Source organism: Bos grunniens, chromosome 16 (assembly GCF_055505025.1).
Source record: "Bos grunniens cultivar Pamir isolate PY7600 chromosome 16, Bosgru_T2T1.0, whole genome shotgun sequence".
In the NCBI taxonomy this organism is placed as follows: Eukaryota; Metazoa; Chordata; class Mammalia; order Artiodactyla; family Bovidae; genus Bos; species Bos grunniens.
Genome location: NC_141180.1, coordinates 7,839,047 through 7,865,913, shown reverse-complemented (window position 1 = coordinate 7,865,913; position 26,867 = coordinate 7,839,047). Strand labels below are relative to the sequence as shown.

The 26,867-nt window shown below is 37.2% G+C and overlaps 1 protein-coding gene across 2 annotated transcripts in view; it reads right to left on the bottom strand.

Moving 5' to 3' along the window:
- Positions 1–942: 942 nt before the first annotated feature.
- Positions 943–26,867, bottom strand: part of SYT14 (synaptotagmin 14) — a 202,936-nt gene continuing 177,011 nt past the window's right edge. Inside the window, exons 3-4 of one of the 2 annotated variants that reach the window (XM_086342299.1) lie at positions 6,032–6,221; positions 943–2,185 (exon numbers count right to left, since the gene is read on the bottom strand). In XM_086342299.1, the coding sequence (XP_086198425.1) occupies positions 1,872–2,185; positions 6,032–6,221 (504 nt within the window). In that variant the 3' untranslated portion in view covers positions 943–1,871. The remainder of the gene's footprint in view (positions 2,186–6,031; positions 6,222–26,867) is intronic. The other variant, XM_086342296.1, reaches the window with a different exon arrangement.

Sequence of the window (26,867 nt, the reverse complement as noted above, 5' to 3'; positions counted from 1 at the left end):
AGCCACAAAACCCTGGAAAATGCTCATTAATATAATAAGAGAATGGGTTCTTCGTTAATGCGTCTCTGTAACATACATTCTTAAACCCCATGTCACCTGATACAGCATTTGTTTTGTATCATATAACTCATGTATATGAATGCAGAGAGCTGCCATTTTTTTAAACTAAAAAATATTAGGAGTTCACTGTCTTTTGGATTTCTTTTAAGGCCTTTCAGTACAGCCAAGCTGAAGTAATAATATCTATGCATTGTTTATTATGGTAATAACAAGTTCTAGCTTACAATAACACATAGTACTTAGTTGGGACTAGGAACAACAATATACTGCTTTTGAATAACTGATAAATAGTCTGTTTTGTCTAATTTAACTAGGAATTAGAGAAAAAGAAAATATTTTTCATATATACAAAACATTCTATTTAATAAAGTATGTGCATAAAATTATATATTGGGTAAGAGGCAAAATTAAAAAGAAAACAGCTTATAATATTCCTGATAATTAGAGTTCCTAAATATAAAAACAACAAATGCCTTGCCATTTAAAAAAATTAGCACATTATATAACTTTTACATACTTCAGAGGAAATAAAGATCTTGTGACACTGTTCTGAGGAATCTAATCTTTACATTTATAAAAATTGAAGGCCTAATTTTGCAAATACAACTTTCAAGCTGTATGAGCAAATTTAACTTACATGGAAGGCACAGGATGACATCACGTTGAAGAACGTATCTGTAAATTTCATAAAATCTAGTCACAAGTTACTAGAAACATTTTAAGGAATCTCAGAACTGTTTATGCTGTTCTGATTCAAACTTAGAGCTGAAGAGTCTTCATATCACAAATACAAATTGAAGTAAGAGTGAAGAAGAGAGAACTGTTTCTTATTTGAATGCTACCTGCTTTATGCAGTGTTGGTTAATAAACACTCAGAGCAGATGATTAAAATTTCCTTTAACTTGAATTATTTTCAATTTTCAACAGCTTATTCACTATATATTTTTTTAGTTTGTAAAAAAATGTACTTTCACATTACTACAATTTTAAACAGTCAATCATTGAAAGAGATTTTTAAGTAAAGTCCTGCTCTATTAGCTTCCTACATTGGAATACAAGAATACAGGAAGTGCTTTCAACAGAAAGTTACATGGTTCTACAGTACAACCTGTCTAGAAGACTTGCAAAGGACCAGTGCAGTGACTCGGTCTCTTTGGATCAGGCAAAATCAGAGGCAATTGAAGAAGTGAACTTTTCTTAAAATAATACATAAAAAAATTCCCTTATGAAAATGAATCCTTGCTTGCACTTAGATTTAGTGCTACTGAGAAGAACTGAGGCACAACAGAAAGGAAAATAATCTGAAATAAAACAATTCACAATGTGACTGAAAGCCTTCACCATTAGACTTGACTGCTGCAGGATGACTTTCTCATATTAAAGAACGTTAAACACACCAGGGACGAGCCAGTTTTGTGGATAATATGTAGGGTGACACTAAGAGAGTGCTGCAAATAAAAATTCTGATTTTCACAATCATTTATAATCGTGACTTTTCATGAAATTACTGGCTCTCTTGCTACAGTAAAATTAACTTCAAACCAAAAGGATGCTCTGAAAGCTCTGGAGGACTGTTAGTTTAACAAAGAGGATGCAAGTTTCTCATTTTCTCAAGCAAGCTCTGCTAGAGACCCATCTTTTCTTTGTTAATGTCAGTATTAGACATTCGTTCCACAGAATTTAAAGCTTTTGGGGAGAATGTTAAAGATGATTCTTCAAAGAATAGCTCTTCTAACGGTGACTAGGTAACAGTACCACTGCACTCAGAAATGCTGCTGCCTTGAACTGCAATTGCTCCTTCCTCCTGGTCATCACGACTCCAGCAATGCATGCCATCTACAGACTTGCTGTCCTTTTGACTCTTTCATTTCAGTCCAGTGGTTGAGTTCCTCTTCTCCAGAGCTGTTCAGACCTAAAGAAACCCAGCCTATCATCTCTTTCCTTTTCATACTGCGTTTGTTATACACTGACAGTATGAGTGTCACATCAGAGAGCTGAAATAGGGCCACTTGAAAAACAAACGTTTCCTTGTACACCGGATTTGGCTGCCCTCTGCGGATGGATGTCTTGCATTTGGACATTTCTTGGCCCATGGAATTCAGTAGGGTTAATTTAACATATGTATCTACAGAAAACAAAACAAAACAAAACATACCACAAATATCATTTGAAACAAACTCAAAATGTCTTTCTTGTAACGCTTGATGAGGTCAAGTATTCATACTTTACAAGGATATGGTGTATACCATGTTTAGTAGAAATCTAGTAATTCCATTTTGATGTAGATGATCATAAAATGTGACAAGTACAGAGAATGCTAAGTAGGCATAAAATCTTTGGGGGGTAATAATATCTTAACCTCACTATTTCTAGAATTTAAAGGTATACCTCATAATCCTTCCCTTACCCTGACCCCCCACCCCCGACCTCCCACTACCCACCCTGCCCATCCCCACGCCCATTTAGCTTCACTAAGCAGGACATCATAGCATTAATAAACACTTAGCAAGCTCAGTTAGCCACAACACTGTAAAGCATTCCACTGTGTTTTCAGAGTGTAAGAATAAACAAACAAAGAGAAATGAAGGCAAATGGTAAGGAGGAAAGAGAAAGACAAGAATGCAAAGATGACATCGAAATAGCTTAGGATGAAATGTCAAAAAAATCTCTGCATGGATGTGGTTTTTAAATACATTTTTAAAACATTTCAGGCTCAAAATGAAGCCAAATGCACTAAAGACTCAACGTTTAGCAAATCAAGTAAAACTTTCTCCTTGGTTTCATGCAAGAGTACATTTAATGTGCTTTTTGGATGGTTAAAAATAAATACTACAGGATTCCTTCTTGGCACAATTTACTGTGAAATTTTAAGTATGATATCTTAACTATTTTCATGAATTATAAAAAAAAAAGTTGATGTGATGTTTAGTGTACCAAGTGAAACGTAACAGTTCATTGCCTGGTTACTTAGGAGATAAACCCTCATTCCAAACAACTGTGTTTTCAATTTCTTCAGAACTCATGCAAATGATCTTCAGCATGTAGATCCATCATGTGTACTTCATATCAAAATTTCAATTAATTTTATGAAAATTTCAATATTTCTTAATGAAATATCTGTTTCTACATGAATCAATATAATGAATAAAAATCAAAACCTTTAATTTTAAAAGTTTTGCTAATTTTATAGATACTCTGAATACCATCATCCATAATCAGAGATAGATTCTAAGTTAGTTTTATTCAAAGTACCACAGATAATAAATGTGCACTTTTTGGAAATCAACATGGTGGACAGCTTCACTGCTGGCAAGTTTTAGGGTATTTTGTTTTTGCATGAAAAGACAACATCCAATTAGCCTCTACAGGAACTCACCTCGGATTATATAAACCTGTCCACCTATCAAGTGTTTTAGACAACAGAACAGTCCATCTGACAACAGGGGATGGAAAGCAGTAAAAGAAATAATGACCAGATGTCAATTGTTGGGTGAAAGAGGGTCAAAGGTTAGAATTAAAGAGGAAACGCTGTTCACTGGAGTGGAAGAACACAGAACTTTAGCATCTTAATTCAGGTAGAGGGTTGAACAAAGGGGTATGTTGGGTAAATTTCATGGAATGAGAATTTTTAAGGTCATTGTGCAATCTTAACAACAATTACACTGTTTTAAAGTGGGACATCTTTATAATGATATCCTTGTGGTCTAAAGCACATTGAACATAGAATCATGCAAATTATCAGACTATAAAAGACTGAATAAAAGACATTAAAAGATCATTATAATTATTTTGCTAATTTTTAAAGTTTATCCATGCAATATTTAACATTTCCAACACTTTTATTACTCCCAATGTAATATAAAACTAAGTTATGAAAAATAGAACTACTAAAATGTTTGTTCCTGAATGTTACCATTGTTCTTTTGAGATAAAAACTGGATTAGTCAGTCTATAACACAGTTCAAAGCTTAGAACCCAGGTACATATGAAGGGTCACAATCTTATATACAGTAGGCAAACTGATAAAACTGTCTTCTATTTTACTTTATAAATATTTTATTTCATACAATAAAGATTAATGTTAACTTGTATTTACCTCCTAGCTACCTCCCAGCTAATACCAGTACCTGTCCTAATACTGAAGCTCTAAATCTAAAATAATGGAATTGCTATAACCTATTCTTTAACCTGAAAGATCTACTCTGTGTTTTGGGGATGCAAATCTCTCTTGTTTATTATCCACTCCTGCCTCTACTCCCTATCCTTCATTTTAGTTCTGATGATTGTTTCTCTGCTTCTATCAGAGTGGCTTCAGCAAGGACAGAAAGACAAACCTATCATCTCATTCTGCTCCTTTCTAGCATTTCAAGTTAAAGATTTGTCAAAAAATTAAACTACTGGCTAAAGTAGGAATGGCAAACTGATGGCTTGTTACTAAATGTAATCCCAAATAATGTTTTATCTGTTACAGTGTTTCAAAAACACTCAAAAGTTGAGCAAATCAAGTAAAACTTTCTCCTGGTTTCAAGCAAGAGTACAGTGCTCCCTTGCATTTGTCACAGGTCTTTCCATGATTTTATCTTTCATTTACAAATTCTGCTTGTTTAAGTTACTTCCCAGGCCATTTGAGTTTGCTTTCCTAGTGTGGATTAATGAAGATAACCAAGTCACACTTCCAAAGCTGTTTAGTAACTGCTTCTTTCCTTCCTCTGAATTTTTCCATTTGAAAGGAAAAAGGGGACAATAATAATTGCATCCTTTTTATGTGCCTTTATCTGATTTGAGTATCACAATTGCCCTGTGAGATACAACCTTAATTTTAAACATAAGGAAACAGACTTAGGTGAGTTAGATCATTCATCCAAGGGTAGAAATATAAACCTAATTTTGGCCTCTGACTTTTTAATGCAGGGACAGATACACTGTGTGATGTATATGAGAAGCAAGGTTTCCAGTACTACTGAGGGCACGTTAAATATATTTTTATGACCTTTCACTTTGATTGAAAAAATAATTGTTAGAATACTTAGAAGTAAATTTAACTCAAGGGTGGAAAAAGTTTCCCCTCCTCAAACGATCATTTGCTACCTGGAGTAAAATACTGTTTTCCGCAAGTTTGTGAGAAATCATGAAACAAATTTAAGGGTGCCATTACTGTTCAAGATTTCCTTTCAAATTCTGAGTTTAGGCCATCAACAGCTTTAATTTTACAGAAATATAAAGAAGCTGCTACTTTCCCAGTTCATTTCTACAGATAACAATAAACAGTTTTGGAGGTACACTGCGACAATTTCTCTGTGTTTGACCCACTCCCACCTCCTGAACTAGAAGAGAGACGAGAGAGAAGACAGAGAAGCTGATGGACAGGGTAGAGGGATCAATACCATCTAGCTTTCCTTTCCTAGCATCCAGTATAAACATCAAGCTATTCCTTATTCGTTTTGTCCTGGTAAAAAAGCAAAGCATATTTCATTTAAGATAAGACTCTGCTGGCAGTACTGATTTATAATTTTCAAGGAGGAAAAATGTAAAGAAACATTTTTTTTTCTTAAAATTGTTAACGCAGACAATAAGGAAAAATACAGAAGGATACACATTAGTTCATAGTACTGCATGCAGACAGAAAACACATTCATCTTCAGTTAACAATATATTCCTCATCATATTTGTGGAATAATATTACCTTAAAAAAAGACTTATAACTTTTTCTGGTATTAGAAGATAATGGCTATGATAGGGCTGATTTATTCTGAAGATGCTGAAAAATGTAAAGTCTTGTCAGCTTACAATTAATATTTTCATTTTCAAATCTTTCTACTTCCCAAATGACTGGAAATAGAAAACATGAAATAGATTAGCTGATGATTACACGAGTATTGATTGGCTAGGACTAAATGATAGGATTGAAGCCCTAACACTTAGAATCCCGTAAGTACGGAAAACATTAGAATTAAGAAAAGTTTTCACTCACTGGGTGGCCTGTTCGCTGCCAAGTTTTTGAAGTGGCTGCCTTTTATCACTTCTGCGGATAGCCTTCCAGTGGTGGCGTTGTAGAGCAGACCGATGAGAATTTCTGGGACTGAGCCGTGTTCGAGAGACTGGCAGGAGGACACGCTTCCACTGCAGGACATCTCTGACACACTCATCTGGGAGTCACAGCCCTGCCGTAAAAAACGAGAGCTTTATAGTATTTTGTAAAAACAGATATATTAATAGATACGTTGGTAATGCCCTGTTTGGAATGAGGTAGGTAAATCATGATAAAGACGAGTTGCAAGCAAAATTCCCAAAATACTAGACGAGAAATGTTATTAGCATATTTTGGTTTCTGGATCTCGTTTGATCATATGACAGTCAAAGGAATAACAGGAGATGAGGTTTCATAAGTTCTTGCATGTTTGTATATAAATGAGAAGAGAGAAATTTCTTAAACTCATAGCTGTTAATGAACTCTTTCCTGAATGCAAAAAATTGTTTGAAGATTTACTGACCTTAAAAGTCTGACACAGATTTAGACTCAATTACATTAAATGTAAATGTCTTAATTGTGCCTTTAAAGACACAGATTGGCAGACTTTGATTAAATAAGCAAAAAATCTGCTATTTATAAACTGATATGTAAAACACTGACATACAGAAAGTTGAAAAAAAAAAAGGGTGGGAAAATATTTGCCATGCAAATACTAACTAAAAGAAATTTGGTGTAGCTACATTAGTGTCAGCCAAGGTTAACTTCAAGGCAATAATCATTTCTAGAGATAAAGAGGTACAATGAATAATGATAACGCTTCAAATTTACCAGAAAGATAAAGTAATTCCAAATTTTCATGCATGGACTCAAAAGCAAAGATTTAGAAAGCAAAAACTGCCAGAACTAGAAACAGGCAAATCTACAACCAGTGGGATAGATACTTCAGCATACTTCTTTCAGTAACTGACCAAATAAGGAGGCAAATAAATACAGTAACGGTGTAGAAGATTTGAATATCATGATAAGTAAAACTGACCTAATGGTAGAACATCATACGCTACAACTACAGAATATACATTTTCTCAAGCACGTAGTGGATATTTTTTCCTTTTTTTCACAGTAGACTTTTACAAAAATATGTATTAAAAAAGCAAACAAATTTTAAATGATGGAAATAATTCAGAATTTTTAAAATATCAGCTATAAATGCAAACTATCTTCTAGTGAAGAAAGAACTCCTATAAATTTGGAAATTAAGGATATAATTATAAATAACCCATGAGTACCTAAACGATAATGATAATCAGAGATCAGATCAGTCACTCAGTTGTGTCCGACTCTTTGTGACCCCATGAATCGCAGCACGCCAGGCCTCCCTGTCCATCACCAACTCCCGGAGTTCACTTAGACTCACGTCCATCGAGTCACTGATGCCATCCAGCCATCTCATCCTCTGTCGTCCCCTTCTCCTCCTGCCCCCAATCCCTCCCAGCATCAGAGTCTTTTCCAATGAGTCAACTCTTCGCATGAGGTGGCCAAAGTACTGGAGTTTCAGCTTTAGCATCATTCCTTCCAAAGAAATCCCAGGGCTGATCTCCTTCAGAATGGACTGGTTGGATCTCCTTGCAGTCCAAGGGACTCTCAAGAGTCTTCTCCAACACCACAGTTCAAAAGCATCAATTCTTCGGTGCTCAGCCTTCTTCACAGTCCAACACTCACATCCATACATGACCACAGGAAAAACCGTAGCCTTGACTAGACGAACCTTTGTTGGCAAAGTAATGTCTCTGCTTTTGAATATGCTATCTAGGTTGGTCATAACTTTCCTTCCAAGGAGTGTCTTTTAATTTCATGGCTGCAGTCACCATCTGTAGTGATTTTGGAGCCCAGAAAAATAAAGGCTGTATATTGTCACCCTGTTTATTTAACTTATATGCAGAGTACATCATGAGAAACGCTGGACTGGAAGAAACACAAGCTGGAATCAAGATTGCCGGGAGAAATATCAATAACCTCAGATATGCAGATGACACCACCCTTATGGCAGAAAGTGAAGAGGAACTCAAAAGCCTCTTGATGAAAGTGAAAGTGGAGAGTGAAAAAGTTGGCTTAAAGCTCAACATTCAGAAAACGAAGATCATGGCATCCGGTCCCACCACTTCATGGGAAATAGATGGGGAAACAGTGTCAGATAATGAAAATAAGTTACTTGAAAAGATTAACAAAAATAGATAAATGTTAGACAGTCCAATTAAGAAAATAAGAGAAAAGGCACAAATAAAAAGATATCAGTAATGAAATGAGACACTACTATATATTCTATAGACCATGAAGAGATTTTTAAAAGATGAGTTAAAAACAGCTTTATTTCAACAAATTTGAAATTCTGATGTAATAGACATATTCTTGGAATAGTACAACTAACCAAAATAGACAAGAAGAAATACAATATCTGAACAGTCTTACTGAAGAAACTGAATTAGTAATTAAACAAATTTCCAAAACAAACAGAAAATAAAAAACTTTAGTTGGATGGCTTCAACAGTGATTTCTAATTAATAATACTAGTCTTATGCAGGGTTTCCCTGATAGCTCAGTTAGTAAAGAATCTGCCTGCAGTGCAGGAGACCTCGGTCCAAGTCCTGGGTTGGGAAGAGCTGCTGGAGAAGGGATAGGCTACCCACTCCAGTATTCTTGGGCTTCCCTTGTGGCCCAGTTGGTAAAGAAGTCTTATGCAAACTCTTTCAGATAGTAGGAAAAGAGGAAACACTCCCCCGTTTCCCTAAGAAAGCAGAAAAACCTTGGGACTTCCCTGGCGGTCCTGTGATCAAGACCCGTGGTTAAGACCCACTGAACAGGGCATGGGTTCCATCTGTGGTTGGAGAACTAAGATCCCACATACCACGTGGTGTGGCCGAACAAAAAGAGCCAAACCTTAAGATCAGAACCTGACAGGGCATTATTAAAAAATTACAGAATTTCCTCATTCATAAACTTAGATTCAACACTAAATAAACATTGAGCAAAGCAAACTGAGCAACAGATAACATCATACTTAGTAAAAATTTTCAGTGTTTCCCCTTTGAAATTGGGGATGTGACAGTGATGCCAGCTATTACCAGTGGCAGTCAGTGCTGCACTGGAGACTCCAGCTAGAGAAGGTCCTAGCCTTATGAAAGGCAATAAAATGAAATAAAAGCTACAGTGACTTGGAATGTCCTTATGTGCATTCTATACAGTTACACCACCACGAAATCGAAAAAGTCTGCAGTTGCAAAGGTAAAATTTAAGAATCCGTATATTGCTATATACCAGCAACAAATTCGAAAATAAAACTTATTTTGAAATGGCATTTATTAGAGGATAAAATATAAAATATCTAGGAATAAATGTACAAATGATATGCAAGGACTCTATACAGAAAAACATGAATATTACTGAGAGAAATTTAAAAGTGCTGCGTATACTATGTTAATGAATTTTAAGGTTCAATTTTGCAATACTCTCCAAATTGATTAAATGTAATCATAATTAAGACCTTAAGAGGCTTTTTGTGTGGAACTTGACAAACTAATTCTAAAATGTATGCAGTATATAGGTACAATGGAATAGCATTTAGTCTTAAGAAGAAACTCTTGCCATCTGTGACAACATGGATGAGCCTGGAGGCCATTATGCTAAGTGAAATAAGTCAGTCACAGACAAATACTGTGGTTTCCCTTATGTGAGATATCTAAGATAGTCACAGAGCAGAGAGTAGAATGGGGGCTGCCAGCGGCTGGCAGAGGGGGAAATGGAGAGTTGTTGTTCAGTGGGTATAAAGTTTCAGCTATGCACAATGAGTGAGTTCTAGAGATCTGTTGTACAATAATCAATCAATCTACAGTTAACAATACTGTACCGTACACTTTGGATCACAGGTTAAAGCATCTGCCCGCAATGCGGGAGACCAGGGTTCAATCCCTGGGTGGGGAAGATCCCCTGGAGAAGGAAATGGCAATCCACTCCAGTATTCTTGCCTGGAGAATCCCATGGACGGAGGAGCCTGGTAGGCTACAGTCTACGGGGTCGCAAAGAATCGGACACAACTAAGTGACTTCACATACATACATACATAGATGTCACATTAAATGTTCTTACCACAATAAATACAATATAAGACAGGGTGCTCCGCTCTACTGAGTATCAAAGTTTATAATAAAGTTACATTATTTAAGACAATGTGATAAAACAATGCATAAAAGATTATTAAATAGAAAGCCCACTAATTAATCTACACATAATAGATGCAATTTACAACAAAGGCAGAACTATAAAACCGTGGGGAAAGGGTAGTCTTTTTAATAAATGGTGATAGAACAACCAGTTATTGACACAGAAATAAAATTAACCCTACCTCAAAATATACCAAAAAGCCCCAACGGTAGATCTAAATATAAAAGGTAAAATGATATACCTATACATTAAAATAAGAGACTATATTCACCATCTCAGGGTAGGGGAAGACTTCCTTAAAGCATTAATCATAAATTAAAATTTAGTGAATCTAGCAACATTAAAATTAAGAATTCCTGAGCTTCAACCAAGACTTTTAGGACAGCAGAAAGGCAAAATCATCAGGTAGGAGCAGAGGTCTGAAATATATATAGTTCACAATTAGCTCAAATTCCAAATATACTAGCTCAAATACCTATAGCTCTGTAAGAAAAAGACAATATAAAAACACTTGACAGATATTTGAACCAGCACTTTCATAAAACAATAGTCAATAAAAATCTGAAATGATGTTCAACTTCATTAATAATCAAGGAAAAGGAAATTAAAACCATGAAGTAACACTATATAACAAACAGATGGGCTAAAACAATACTGTGGTTAGGACAAAGAGCAATGGGAGGCCTCATTTTCCAATGGTTATAATGTAAAGCGATGCTTTCTCAAAATGTTAAAAATGCACAAACCATAATATCTGTCAATTCCATATACTTATCCCCATCAGGAATATGTGTAATGCTTGCCAAGATACATATGAAAGAATGTCCTTAGCAGCATTATTTATAAAGGCCCGAAGAGCGGGACAGATAAACAATTTGTGGTGAGTTCATAAAACACAGCAACTATACTGCACATACAGCATATATACACTGCACAGCGATGAAACTAATTATAACTACATTTACAAACATGATTTTGAGTGAAAAATGCTGAACCTAAAAGGATACTTAGCTATATGCTTCCATTTATTTAAATTTCGACAACAAAAGCCCAAAACGAAAACCAAAGCAAGACCAGGATAATACTAAACTTAAGTATTTCAGATGCATGATGCATGAATAGATGGTAAGATGATAACAACAGTAAAAAAGCGATTAACTTAAAAGTCAAAATTGTGGTTAACCCCAGGGGTGGGGAGAGAAGAAAGAGTGACTGGAAAGGACAGGGGGTTTCTGGGGGGTACAGGCAGTATCTTATTTCCTGACCTGGATGGTAGGTACATGGGTTGTACATTTCTGTCTTTCACAATTTCTACTGTGTGCTCGTGTGCGTGCATACTAAGTCGCATCAGTCGTGTCTGATTCTGCAGCCCTATGGATTGCAGCCTGCCAGGCTCCTCTTTCCATGGAATTCTCCAGGCAAGAATACAGGAGTGGGTTGCCATTTCCTCCTCCAGGGGACCTTTTGGACCCAGGGATCAAAGCCGCATATCTTTCTGTCTCCTACATTGGCAGGTGGGTTCTTTAGCACTAGCGCCACCTGGGAAGCCCTCTATGCGTTTGGTTTCGCAAGAAAAAAGGTTTAATGAAAGAATTACATGACACAAGGATATAACATTTATAATGATAAAAATTGTATAAAAATAGGATAAAATATTTAGGATAAAATAATGATAAAAATATTTAGGGCTTTCTTTGCACATTCCTAAAGGGATTCACTCCATGAGTTAAAAGACGAACTAAAGAGCCTCTTGATGAAAGTGAAAGAGGAGAGTGAAAAAGTTAGCTTAAAGCTCAACATTCCGAAAACTAAGATCATGGCATCTGGTCCCATCACTTCATGGCAAATAGATGGGGAAACAGTGGAAACAGTGTCAGACTTTATTTTCCTGGGCTCCAAAATCACTGCAGATGGTGATTGCAGCCATGAAATTAAAAGACGCTTGCTCCTTGGAAGAAAAGTTATGATCAACCTAGACAGCATATTAAAAAGCAGAGACATTACTTTACCAACAAAGGTCCATCTGGTCAAAGCTATGGTTTTTCCAGTAGTCATGTATGGATGTGAGAGTTGGACTATAAAGAAAGCTGAGTGCCGAAGAATTGATGCTTTTGAAGTGTGGTGTTGGAGAAGACTCTTGAGAGTCCCTTGGACTGCAAGGAGATCCAACCAGTCCATCCTAAAGGAAATCAGTCCTGAATATTCATTGGAAGGACTGATGCTGAAGCTGAAACTCCAACATTTTGGCCACCTGATGCAAAGAGCTGACTTATTTGAAAAGACCCTGATGCTGTGAAAGATTGAAGGCGGGAGGAAAAGGGGACGACAGAGGATGAGATGGTTGGATGGCATCACCGATTCAATGGACTTGAGTTTGAGTAAAACCCAGGAGTTGGCGATGGACAGGGAGGCCTGGCATGTAGCAGTCCATGGGGTTGCAAAGAGTTGGACATGACTGAGCAACTGAACTGAACTGAACTGATAATACTATTATTCTACAACAAATTTTTATATTTAAAAATTATAGATTTAGATGTTTAGATTTTAAAAATCTAAATATGTCTTACACAAGTCTTCAAGTTTGAATTTAGGTTGGCTTATACAAGTAATCAAGGAGAATTAATACTTACTTGGGGATTGTATAAACTCACTGGACTAATATTGAGAGGGATAAAAGTCTCCTATTGTCAAATCTAACTCTAAACCACAGAGGAGAAAGCCAAAAAAAAAAGATGCATCTTATGTTCCTAAATCATGGGTACACAAAACACATAGTTTGGTATGTTTTCATGACAGTTGGAGGAGAAAACATAATTTTAGTAAGTTTCACTTAGGATATATCATCACTTATGAAAATAGTGTCAGAAACATGCTCAAGCACATTTGGTGCGTTTGCTACATTAGGCTATTATACTCGCAGCATCTGTTAGAATATTGTGAAATGCATTTTTCATAGTATAGTATTTTTCATGTTAACCTACTGTCAGATAATAAGATATGGAGCTAATGTTTTCTTATCCACCCATTAAGGTCATTAAGTGATATCCCAGGAAAGTCTTGGGAAAGGTCTTTCTTGCTCCTAAGAAAAACAGCTAACTTATCTCCCCATGTACTGCTGCAAAAATGTCCTTGTCTCCAAGCCCAACAAAAAAAAAAAGAGTGGTAAGATCCTCTGTGATCACATTTTATTTCAGTAAGCCCTGCTGAAATATAGTTAGTGTTTAACAGAAAAAAGACTATTTTCTGAGGAGTTCATTCTGAATTTATACCTTAGAAAAAGTGCAAATCTCATGGTCTTTTTCACCGCCATCGGTGTAACTGCCTTTCCAGGGTTGGCATAGGTGTGGCAGTGCATGGAGACCACCGAGAACAATGAAAGCGGCAGAGAGTAACAATATAGATAGAGCAACTGGAGTGAAGACAAATTAAATACAGATACTCCATACTCAAGTGGCATCTTTCCTTCGACGATTCCTCAGGGCAAGTTGCTCCATTCAGCGTGCATTCAGGAATCTCTCCCTACTCTCGCTGCAGACTCCATCATTAATTTATCACTAGGGCTTGCCTTGGTGGCAGTAACTGCAGGTCATTAACCCAAAGTCAAACAAATCCCAATCATAATTGGGTCTACTTAAAGGAATTGTCCCACAGGCTCCCTAAAGTGAAAGTATAACTTCTTCCCATATAACATAATGCTTCACTTCTTTTTCAGACTTCTTTTCTTTCCTCTTGAGTCCTCTGCCCTAGGGTGAAGGATGATAAGCAATTCTGTAGGAAAAAAATGGTTTAATTTCTCTGAGAAATAAACCAACTCTATATAATGTTTACCATAAGCAGAATTAGTGCTTATGATAGCCATTACATGTCCTTATGCTAATAGGTTAAAAACATGTAGGAACTTGTAAATATAGAGAGAAAAGCAAAAGATTAAAAAATATAATACAACAGAACTATTAGGTAGATGTGCTGAGTTTTTTATTAATACTAAACTGACTTCACCTTACTTGTAACCACTTCTACTCAGTATTTTTAAGGTAAAACTGCTGAACTCTATAGTGGTAATTACGATGAATTTGAATATTTCACGTTGAATTTATTTTTCCTGTGCCTCGAAGATATTTTCTGGTTTTTAAGGTAATTTGCACAGCATGAAATGCTTCCATTACACTTTCCTAAAAATGGGGCGATGGGGGCACAGAGGGTGCTGAAGTGTGACCAGAGGACAGTCTCCTGCTGGAACACTTAGGGCCCTTCCCAGCCCCAGGGCACGAGCACCAGTCAGACGAGGTAAGGAGGAGACGCGGTGGTGGTTTAGGCGCTCAATCGTGTCTGACTCTTGCAACCCTCTGGACTGTAGCCCGCCAGGCTCCTCTGCCCTTGGGATTCTCCAGGCAAGAATACAGGAGTGGGTTACCATTTCCTCCTCCAGGGGATCTTCCTGACTCAGGAATCGAACCTGCACCTCCTGCACTGCAGGTGGATTCTTCACTGACTGAGCCACCAGGGAAGCCCACCACGGGCAATTTCAGGAAGGAGGAAGCAAGAACATCATAACTGCTCCACATCTGACCCCTCTTCCACTTCCACTCCCTCCCCAATCCAGTGTAAAGGAGAATCATCCTGTATTTTGGTAGGGGTAAAAATACCCATTGACTCTAAAGGATAACCTAACTGGAGTCAGCAAGGGATGGGATTTCAGAGTGGTATCGGAATCAGGATACTTCCGGTTGCAAGTCACAGACAATGGCTACTGGCAGGAGAAAAAGTGGCCTTCCCAGACAGGGTCTGCCCCCAAAGCAACAGGTTACGGAGGCTACCAAGAGCACCCTAGCAAAAACACAGGAGGGACAGAGACAGAAAGCATCCAAAAAGGAGGGCCAAGAGAGCTGGAAGGCAGCAGCAAGCCCTCCCCCTGTCTGTGTGGGGCCGTTGCACTGAACGAGGAAGGAGACTCATTTCAGCCTGCAGAACTCCAGTCTGTCTCCCTCCCTGCAGGGAAGCCTGGTGCTGAGAAGCTTCTGGCACTTACCATCAAACTACCAACTTTCACGAGCTGAACACATACAAGGGAATTTACGGCTTTTGTAATACAACAGTTAACACAAGGGCAGCTTCAGATGCTCATGGGTCCAGGCCTCAACCCATGTCACTAGGAAAAGAGTTCTCTCCCATTCCTTGGGTTTGTTTCCCAAATTTGGCTTTATTCGCAGGTAGACTCTTTGCTCCAAGCTGCCAGATAGTTTTCAGCAGCTATCCTGATTGCTCCAACCAGACTGAAGTCACTTCATCCAAAGTACAGGGGCAGGTTGGTCTCCCAAGCGAAATCTGGATACTGTGGCCACAGGAAGACACAGAAGCCAGGCAGAAAAAACAGATGTCTACTACAGAGCCTGTTCAGTTGAGCTGTTTGCCCTGCATTTTCCCCCGTGACCTTCAGTGAGGAATATCACCCCTGCTACTGAGGAGCTGGTTGCCATTGCACCAACCGAGACTACTTCCCTTTGTCTCTTTGCTCGGTTTGTTCTGAGGTCATTAGCTTTGCAAGAGCCGAAGAAAAGGAAACGATGGTTCAGTGAAAGGGAATGTTACTACCCTCGTGGAGCAGACCTCTGATATTCAGGTTAGCTAGTGAAGAGTGGGTGGGAAAAGGGGGAAATTCTCACTTTCTCTTTCATACAGAAAGTTTTTTCATATTAACACTGAAGATGTACCGATAAGGTTTAAGATACAACAAAAATTAATTGTAAAACAAATAAAAACAAGATCTGTTCTAGTACCAATACTTGAATACAGCAGCCTGTGGAAATGGTCATAAAAACTCCTGCTTTTATCTAAATTTCTATATGTATATGTAGGTATGTATAAATATATGCACATATTCTTTTTTACTACATTCAATATGAACATATTTAATTTGGCATTTCTGCATACATGCTCGTGAAAGCTTGGTTTGAGCTTGTGAGATTGGTTTATAAATTTACAAAATGTTTCCCATGCTCTTGAACAATTCCTATGCTACATAAACTATTTCAGAGTATACAAAAGAAAAGTACCCTTCTCTTTTGAGATGTATAACTTTGACACTAACTAGATAAGAAGAATATAAAACTATAAACAAATCTCACTTATAAGCATATATGCAGAAACCCCAAGCTAAATGCTGTATTAAATTGAATTCAACAACAAAACCACATATATATATTTCATCAAATAGGTGTTATTCCAAGAGAGTTATGTGTTCGTTGAAGATGCCTTTGAAACTCAACCATCTTTTTTCTTTCTTTTATGAGAATCTGTTTAGACTGCTGATTGAAATTTCTTAATGGTAATAAGTCATCTCAAGTTTTCTATTACTCCTGAATGACTTTTAAGAAATTCATATTTTCAAAAAAATTGCCCACTTCATCTATTTTTCACACTTGTTTTTCTAGAATTATTCTCTTTATGATCCTGAAATTTCCACTGAATTGATGATTATGTCCCCCTTTTCACTTAGCATAATGTTTTTCTTTCCTGATCAATATCTCCAGAGGTTTATCTAATTTATTAGCAATTAAAAAAAAACCCAGCTTTTGTTTTTTCTAAACCTCTTTACTCTTTTTCTTTCATTAATTTCTCCTCATTTTCCTTTTCTAACTTCCTGTGTTGAAGAATATTTAACTCATCAATTTCCATTCTTACAAATATATTTAAGACTATACATTTCTCTGCAATATCGTTATATCTGTAGGGCATACATTTAATTCTGTTCTCATTTTGTCTGGTTCTAAAAATTTCTAATTTCCATTATGCTTTCTTGTCTGACCCAGAGTTAAAGAGTTTCTTGTTTATCTGCACATGGATTTGAGGGACGGCAGGCACGAGGGCTTCCTCTTTCACTTCTCTTCCTGTTACTCTACTCCTCAATCATGGACTTCTAGCTAAATGGGCCTCCTTGCTCTTCCCTGAAAACATCACACACTGGGCTCTCAGGATGGGCTGTTCTATCTGCTCACGATGTTCTTTCTCCAGATATGCAAATGACTAACTCTAGTTCTTCTAAGTCTTTGCCCACAAGTTGCGTTGTCTATCGTGACCTTTTGTTTAAATCACAACTCCTTTCCAACTAGCACTCTTGACCCTGCCCACCCTTTTTTCACATACTGTATCCTTATTATATTTACTGTATCCCAAGTCTTCCCTCTCCACTAATGAATTAAATTCTGTGCAGGTAAAATTTATGTCTACTTTTCATTAATGTACTCAGTACACAAAACCACCAGGATGGTGTCTGGCATATAATGCATGTGTGTGTCAGAGATATTTGTTGAAGGAAATTCTAATTTCAATCCAATGTGGTCAAAGAATGAAGTTTATATATTAATTCCTTGTTATTTGTGGAGAATTCCTTTGTGGCCTGACATATGTATGGTTGACATTTGTAACTACTCTACACATGCTTACGTTTATTAAGTAGAGGTCCCATACATATACATCAAATTAAACTTGTTACACATTAAATCAAATCAGACCTTCCATATCTTTGCTAGTATTTTTCTGCTTGCTCTATCTCTGCTTATTTAGATTTTCTACACACTTAATAATCTCTCAGCTTACAGTTACTTCTATCTTATTTCCTCCTTTTGAATTCAATGTTCTTGAATTCAAAGTACAAGTACATGCTTGAGTAATTATCCCAGCAATGAACTATGAGTGCTAAGCTCTCTTGGTCTTTGCTTGAAAACACTGGAATTTGCCCCCTTCCTTAGCAATAATTTACGTGGCTATAAGATTCTAAGTTGGTAGTTTAGTTGCTTTGGCTCCATACAGATATTGTACCAGTGCCGTTTAGGGTTTAGGGCTGTTGAGAAGCTTTCTGTTAGACAAACTGTTGTTCCCTTCCCTTTCCTCTGTGCTTATTTTTATTATTTTGACTTCGGTGTTCCTCCTATGACTGGAACCTTTGTAGATGTGGTTTCATTTATGATAATCCTGCTTATTAGCACCTGCACTTTTTCAGTTTGATGATCTATGTTTTTCAAATGTTTCCTCTTACTATTTCTAGTCTCTCATTCTGGAGTTTTTAAAAGAAAATATATTTTAATATTCTCATTCTACTTACCATGTTATTCATATTTTTCATTGATGCTATTTTTAATGACTCTATCCTTCATTCCAGAAGTTCCATATGGTCATTATTTAAATCTGCCTCTTTTCCCATATTGTCTTGTTCTTTCCTTGTGGTTTCTGTTACGTCTTTTAGTTCTTTGTTCATTTAAAGCATATTTATTTTATAATCTCTTCCATAATGTCATATTAAATTGAAAGGACTGTTGCTGAAGCTGAAGCTCCAATACTGTGGCCACCTGATGCATGGAGCCAATTCCTAGGAAAAGACACTGATGCTAGGAAAGATTGAAGGCAGGAGGATAAGGGGGTGGTGGAGGGTAAGATGGTTAGATAGCATCACTGACTCAATGGACATGAATTTAAGCAGACTCCAGGAGATAGTGGAGGACAGAGGAGCCTGGTGTGCCACTGTCCATGGGGTTGCAAAGAGTCATACACGACTTAATCACTGAACAAAAGCAACAATAGCAACAGCAGTGTCCTATTAATTTATGTCCTAGAGATGCCAACGTATCTATTTTTGGGGACTGCTATCATCATGGTGGGTTATTTCTTTCTGCCTATACTCCTTTCTAATATAAGTTCATTTTTAAGAGGGATTGTTTTTCTTTTTTGGGAATTCTGTATTACTTAGGTTTGGCTACCTGAACAAAATAAGATGTTATTTAAGGAAAGAACCAAGAAGTAGTAGGGAACAAGATACTGGTAGGAAACCAACAGTAGCCGTTACACCCCCATATCCAATATTTATATTCTCAGCTTATTTAATAATTTTTGGAAATACTCATATTCATCTTACAATCTTGACTTACTTTATCTGTGACCAGACTTCAGGCTACTTGCAAAAAAGTAATTAACAGAGCAAATATTGCTTTCTTTATCTTACTGAAGGAAACTAAATAGAATAGAAACAAAACATTTTGGAAGTCAGCAGTATAAGAATTTATTGAATGTTTGTTCTGCACATAGCACTGTTCTGGGGGAGAGATGAACTAATCCTAAACCAGACTATGATAAAATATCTTGAGAGGCTTATGGGAGAATACAGGTAGATCTGATCAACTCTGGAATATCAGAAACTATATTCCCAAGAACAGATTTTGAAGTAGGCCCTAACAGGATTTCAACAGGCACTGGGAAGGGCATTTCAGACAGCAAACTGAGCTAAGGCCCAAATGTGGATAGTACATTTGGTAAAAAAAAAAAAAAAAAATGATCTGGTGTAGCTGGTGTTTATGGGGAGGGATAGAAAATGTAGAAAGTAAGACTGAAGTCAAATCTTACTCACATAACTAGGTGAACATTTCCATCATAAACTATAACCATTGCTTTGTCTATCTTTCTTGATAGATTCTAAGTCTGTCGAAGGTAGAACCTTTGTTTTATTCATCTTTTATGTCCCCAAATTAGTATAGTACTTCTCACTCAGCAAGCACTTAACAAATATTGTTTAACAAAAAGAATAAATTGGGAAAAACATGAAATGTGGGAGTAAGAAATACTGGACCTGCTCTCTAAGCAGTGGAGAGCAAGAGAGAGAGAGGCACCGTGAACTGGAAGCAGCATCTCAGGTTGACGCCTTAGAAGAAACAGCAGATGGCCAAACACGGGCATGACTGAGAGCGTGGGCAGAAGTTACGTTTTGCTCTGTTGGGCTAGTGACAGATAGGTCTCTCCTTGAGAAGTACTTGTAGCTTGTCTTTGGGTACATTTTACATCTTAAGCAAAAAAAATTGTAACTTTTTACCTTGTAGGAAACATAGACTCTATATGATTTACTATAATTTATTTTGATTATTATTGGAGATCTAGAAACATGTTGTATAGTGAAAGTAATCATATTAGATTTTTGTAACCTGAAAAACAGCTTTAGCACATAAAAACCAGGACTTTTGTTTCAAAATAAATGTAGCTGACTTCTCTCTTCTTAATAATCTATCATATTTCTGAAAACCGGAAAAGCTTTTTTTCTCTGAGGTATCTGAGTCACTGGGAATATGTATTGCTAAGGTAGTATAGATGCTGCAGCCCAGAAATGCATCCGACTCCTCACATAAACACTTGTGGAGGTGTAAGCTTTTTAGAATTGGTCACTAAGCTCACGGAGTGCTAGAAGCACAGTTACTCCTAAGCAATGCAATTCCTCGTGTATTCCAAACATGTTAAACTTTTCCTTTAAACAGTTTGTTTTAAATGAGATGATCTGAATCTGTGTTCTTACTAGAAATGTAATTTTTTTTTTACTACTGGAAACTGAAATAGAATGATAACAACAGCCCAAAATTATTGGGTTGGCCAAAAAGTTCATTCAGGTTTTTCTGTAAACTCTTATGAAAAACTCAAATGAACTTTTTGGCCAACACAGTATTACAAAATGCTTCCTAAATTTTTGTTATATTCTATTACCCAACGGCAATGGCACCCCACTCCAGTACTCTTGCCCGGAAAATCCCATGGATGGAGGAGCCTGGAGGGCTGCAGTCCACAGGGTCGCTGAGGGTCGGACACGACTGAGCGACTTCACTTTCACTTTTCACTTTCATGCATTGGAGAAGGAAATGGCAACCCACTCCAGTGTTCTTGCCTGGAGAATCCCAGGGACGGGGGAGCCTGTTGGGCTGCTGTCTATGGGGTCGCACAGAGCCAGACACGACTGAAGTGACTTAGCATATATATTACCCAACGGCTACTGGTTTTCTAGCTGTGGTTAATGGAAGCTATTGAATTTCATTTTGAAAAAAAAAATTTAAACTATTTAAAATCTAAAATAATAACTATAAATGCACATAAATGAGAATTTAAATAGAGAGGTGATACAGCGTACTGGTAAGGAAAGCAAACCCTGGGGTCAGACAACCAGGGTTTGTCACTTATGAAATGTGACTATGCAAAGTACTTAGCATCTCCATGCTTTATCTAAAAAACTTGTAATAACTGTCTACTTTCTTAGTAGTTAGGGCTTCCCTGGTGGCTCAGAGGTTAAAGCGTCTGCCTGGAATGAGGGAGATCTGGGTTCGATCCCTGGGTCGGGAAGATCCCCTGGAGAAGGAAATGGCAACCCACTCCAGTACTCTTGCCTGGAGAATCCTATGGAGGGAGGAGCCTGGTAGGCTACAGTCCATGGGGTCGCAAAGAGTCGGACATGACTGAGCGACTTTCACTTCACTTCACTTCTTAGTAGTTAAACTGAATGCTAACAAACTAGAGAATACTACTGCATTTATTTTTATTGAAGGCTTAATTTTGTATTTTGGACTAAAGATTTATTTACCTGCTTGCCATTTCTGTTTATTTAGAAGTAGTACTTGGAGACTGCACAGCAAGCTGTTTAAAAAGAGGTACCATTTGTAACTCTCTATCTGTGTGAATCAGACTTAGTTTTTGTTGTGTAATATTAAAAAAAAAATCTGGATTGAATTTAAGAGCTGAAGTTAAGATTAAAACGTATTATCAGCAACTGTATAATTGTAAGTATCTGTGCTATTTCTTGCCTCGAAAATTCCACAGACAGAGGAGCCTGGTGGGCTACAGTCCATGAGGCCACAAAGAGTCGGACACGACTGAGCAGCTAAGCATGTACCCACGCACGTGCTTTGAAGTAAGACAATGGATTTATATGCAAGCTCTGACATTTTGCCATCTGTATGACCTTTGACATATTTTTAAATTTCCTTGAGACTCAATTTCTTTATTTGAAAAAGAAAGACAGAAATAGTATTAATACTATCTCAAAATTTTTATTCTACATTTTCTTGTTCAAGAAACAGCTCCATTATTTTCAGTGTTTGATGTTATAAATAAATATTACAAGGTCAGAGCTCTGTTAGTAAAATTACTTTATATATTTGGGTTACCAATATTTCTTTGAAATAAAGGATGTGACTGCTAGAGAAACTTGAAAAATCATGTCCCACACTGTCTTTATACTCTTCTGTTTCTGAATGGTCCATTCGACCACCAAATTTTAAACACTATAAGGCTGTGCTGCCCCCTGCTGCCCCGGTTTCTCTAATCTATTTTGAATTTTCTGAGAAGTCAAAACTTACACTTCAGTATTGTAGTTAAGTAACTCTGCAGTAGGCTGGAAGACTATAAAAATCCGGATGGTAAAATATGGAACGCAGTGCTATATAATATATGAAATTTGTCAACCACTTAGGACTTCCCTGGTAGCTCAGATGGTAAAGAATCTGCCGGCAATGTGGGAGACCTGGGTTCAATCCCTAGGTTGGGAAGAGCCCCTGGAGGAGGGCATGGCAATCCACTCCAGTGTTCTCACCTGGAGAATCCCATGGACAGAGGAGCCTGGCGGGCTATAGACCATGGGGTCGCAGAGTCAGACACGACTGAGTGACTCACACTTATTAAGAACACACAATCTGATAGTGGGAACAGATAAATATAATAAGCTCCCGATTTGCATATTTTAAAAACATTTATTTATTTGGCTGCGCTGGCCTTAGTTGCTGCATGTGGAATCTAGTTCCCTGACCAGGGATCAAACCTGGGCCCCCCGAATTGGGAGCATGGAGTTCTCAGCCACTGGATTACCAGGGAAACCACCAATTTGCATAACATTTAACAAATGTAGATGTCCCGGGCTAAATAACTGCTATAATTGCTATTACTTAAAGTATTACTGACACCTTGTGGAAAATATGGCTCATCCACAAGAGAAAAAGCAGTCAGCAGAAATTGTCCCCAGGAATCCCTGATACTTGACTTGACAAGTAAGATTTTAAATCAGCTCTTTAAATAAACAGCTGAGAAAAGAAGAGAAGCTAAAGGCAAAGGAGAAAAAGAAAGATATAAGCATCTGAATGCAGAGTTCCAAAGAATACAAGGAGAGATAAGAAAGCTTTCCTCAGCGATCAATGCAAAGAGGAAAATAATAGAATGGGAGACTAGAGATCTCTTCAAGAAAATTAGAGATACCAAGGGAACATTTCATGCAAAGATGGGCACAATAAAGGACAGAAATGGTATGGACCTAACAGAAGCAGAAGATACTAAGAAGAGGTGGCAAGAATACACAGAAGAATTGTACAAAAAAGATCTTCATGACCCAGATAACTACAATGGTGTGATCACTCACCTAGAGCCAGATATCCTGGAATGCAAAGTCAAGTGGGCCTTAGGAAGCATCACTATGAACAAAGCCTAGTAGAGGTGATGGAATTCAGCTAAGCTATTTCAAGTCCTAAAAGATGATGCTGTGGAAGTGCTGCACTCAATATGCCAGCAAATTTGGAAAATGCAGCAGTGGCCACAGGACTGGAAAAGGTCAGTTTTCATTCCAATCCCAAAGAAAGGCAATGCCAAAGAATGCTCAAACTACCGCACAATTGCACTCATCTCACACGCTAGTAAAGTAATTCTCAAAATTCTCCAAGCCAGGCTTCAATAATATGTGAACCGTGAACTTCCAGATGTTCCAGCTGGATTTAGAAAAGGCAGAGGAACCAGAGATCAATTGCCAGCATCCACTGGATCACTGAAAAAGCAAGAGAGTTCTAGAAAAACATCTACTTCTGCTTTATTGACTATGCCAAAGCATTTGACTGTGTGGACCACAACAAACTGTGGAAAATTCTTCAAGAAATGGGAATACCAGACCACCTGACCTGCCTCCTGAGAAATCTGTATGCAGGTCAAGAAGCAACAGTTAGAACTGGACATGGTAAAACAGACTGGTTCCAAATCGGGAAAGGAGTATGTTAAGGCTGTATGTTGTCACCCTGCTTATTTAACTTATACGCAGAGTACATAATGAGAACGCTTGGCTGGATAAAGCACAAGCTGGAATCAAGATTGCTGGGAGAAATATCAATAACCTCAGATATGCAGATGACACCACCCTTATGGCAGAAAGCAAAGAACTAAAGAGCCTCTTGATGAAAGTGAAAGAGGAGAATGAAAAAGTTGACTTACAACTCAACATTCAGAAAACTAAGATCATGGCATCTGGTCCCATCACTTCATGGCAAATAGATGGGGAAACAATGGAAACAGTGACAGACTTTATTTTCTTAGGCTCCAAAATCACTGCAGATGGTGACTGCAGCCATGAAATTAAAAGATGCTTGCTTCTTGGAAGAAAAGTTGTGACCAACCTAGACAGCATATTAAAAAGCAGAGACATTACTTTGTTGACAAAGGTCTGTCTAGTCTAAGCTACCTTTTTCCAGTAGTCATGTATGGATGTGAGAGTTCGACTATCAAGAAAGCTGAGAGCCGAAGAATTAACACTTTTGACCTATGGTGTTGGAGAAGACACTTGAGAGTCTCTTGGACTGCAAGGAGATCCAACCAGTCCATTGTAAAGGAAATCAGTTCTGAATATTCATTGGAAGGACTGATGCTGAAGCTGAAACTCCAATACTTTGGCCACCTGATGTGAAGAACTGACTCACTGGAAAAGACCCTGATGCTGGGAAAGATTGAAGGCGGGAGGAGAAGGGGATGACAGAGGATGAGATGGTTGGATGGCATCACTGACACGATGGACATGAGTCTAAGTAAACTCCGGGAGTTGGTGATGGACAGGGAAGCCTGGCGTGCTGCAGTCCATGGGGTCGGAAAGAGTCGGACATGACTGAGCAACTGAACTGAAATATACTCAAAAGAACTTAAAGAAAACTGTGTCTAAAGAATTAAAGAATGAGAACAATGTGTCACCAAATAAAGAATATCCACTCTAAAACATAAAGCAAAAAGTGGCAGAATTAGAAACAGACAATTCAACAATAGTTGGAGTTTTCAACACTTCATTTTCAATACTGGATAGAACAACTAGATAGAACAACAATAAGGAGATAGAAGTCTTGAAAATTATCAACCAACTACATCTAAATGATATCTATAGGACATTCTGCCCAACAATAGCAGAACATACTCTCTTCAAGTACACATGAAACATTTCTCTATGGATAGACAAGGACGGACCATCTATTACGCCAAAAGCAAGTCTCAATATATTTAAAAAGACTGATAATCATACAAGTTATGTTCTCTAATGACAATGGAATTAAATTAGAAATCACTGACAGAAGGAATTTTTGGAAGTTCACTATGTGTAAATATAACAACATTTTCATAAATAACCAATGGGCCAAAGATAAAATTATGAAGAGAATTAGATAAAAAGCTTGAAAGGGATAAAAATAGAAACACATCATATCAAATCAGAAAGGAGATAGTGAAAACTAGCTTGGAGGGAAATTATAGCAGACAATGCCTATAGAAAAAAAGAAGAAAATATTTCAAATCAATAACCTAATTTCCTACCTGAAGAAACTAAAAAAGAAGAGGAAACTAAACCTGAAAAATTATAAAGATTGAGAAACAGAAGAAAAGTTACAAAAACTGGAGTAGAAAGACTCTGAAAAATACCAGTAAATAAATAAAACAGAAATAAATAAGTAAATAAAACTGAAAATGTTTCTTTAAGAAGATCAATGAAACTCACCAACTTTTGGCTAGAATGACCAAAAAAAAAAAAAAGAGCACTCAAACTCTAAAGAAAGTATGAAAGAGAGGTCATCATTACTGAACTTTCAGAAGTAAAAGAGGTTATAAGAAAACATTATGCACAATTCAACAAGGTAGATAAACTAAATGAAATGGAAAAACTCCTAGGAAGACACAATAGTGAAAGTGACTCAAGAAGAAACTGAAAATCTGAACACCTATAACAAGCAAAGACTGAATCAGTAATAAAAAAATAGGAACAACTTTCCACGATGGGAAGCCCAGACCTTCCCTGGTAAATTCTTCCTGTTGTGGACTGAATGAGCCTCCAAAAGATATGTTCAAGTCCTAACACCTGTTCCCCTATGAGTGTAAAGGTATTTGGAAACACGGTCTTTGCAGATTCACTAAGACATACGTTAGGATGAGATCATACTGGAGTAAAAGAGAAGCAAGGAACAAATTCTATTTGAGAGCCAGCAGAAGGAATCAATCCTGCTAACATCTGGATTTCAAACTTCTGAGCCCCCAAGATCTGTGAAAGAATCCGTTTCTGTTGTTTTAAGCCACACAGTTTGTTGTGGAAGCCCAAGGAAACAAAGACACCGCCAAATGTTTAAAAACTGTCCCACATAAGAAGAGGAGGAAGCACTTCCCAGTTCATTCCTTAAGGTCAGTAATACTATAAAGCCAGGCATAGATATCACCAGAAGAGAAAACTACAGATCTACGTCTCTTTAGAACATCATAAACATTCTCAGTTCACTAAAATACTAGCAAACCAAATCTGTAATATATAAAAAGGATTATATATTCATGGCTAAGTGGGATTTATCCTAGGAATGTAATATCGATTTAATGTATGAAAATCAGTCAAAGTAATATATCATAATAACAGAATAAAGGACAAAACCCACAGTCATCTTAATAGAGGCAGAAAAAAGCACCTGACAGAATCCAACACCTTTCATGATAAAAACACTAAACAAACTAGGAACAGAAGGGAATTTTCTCAACTTGATAAAGGGCATATATGAAAAAC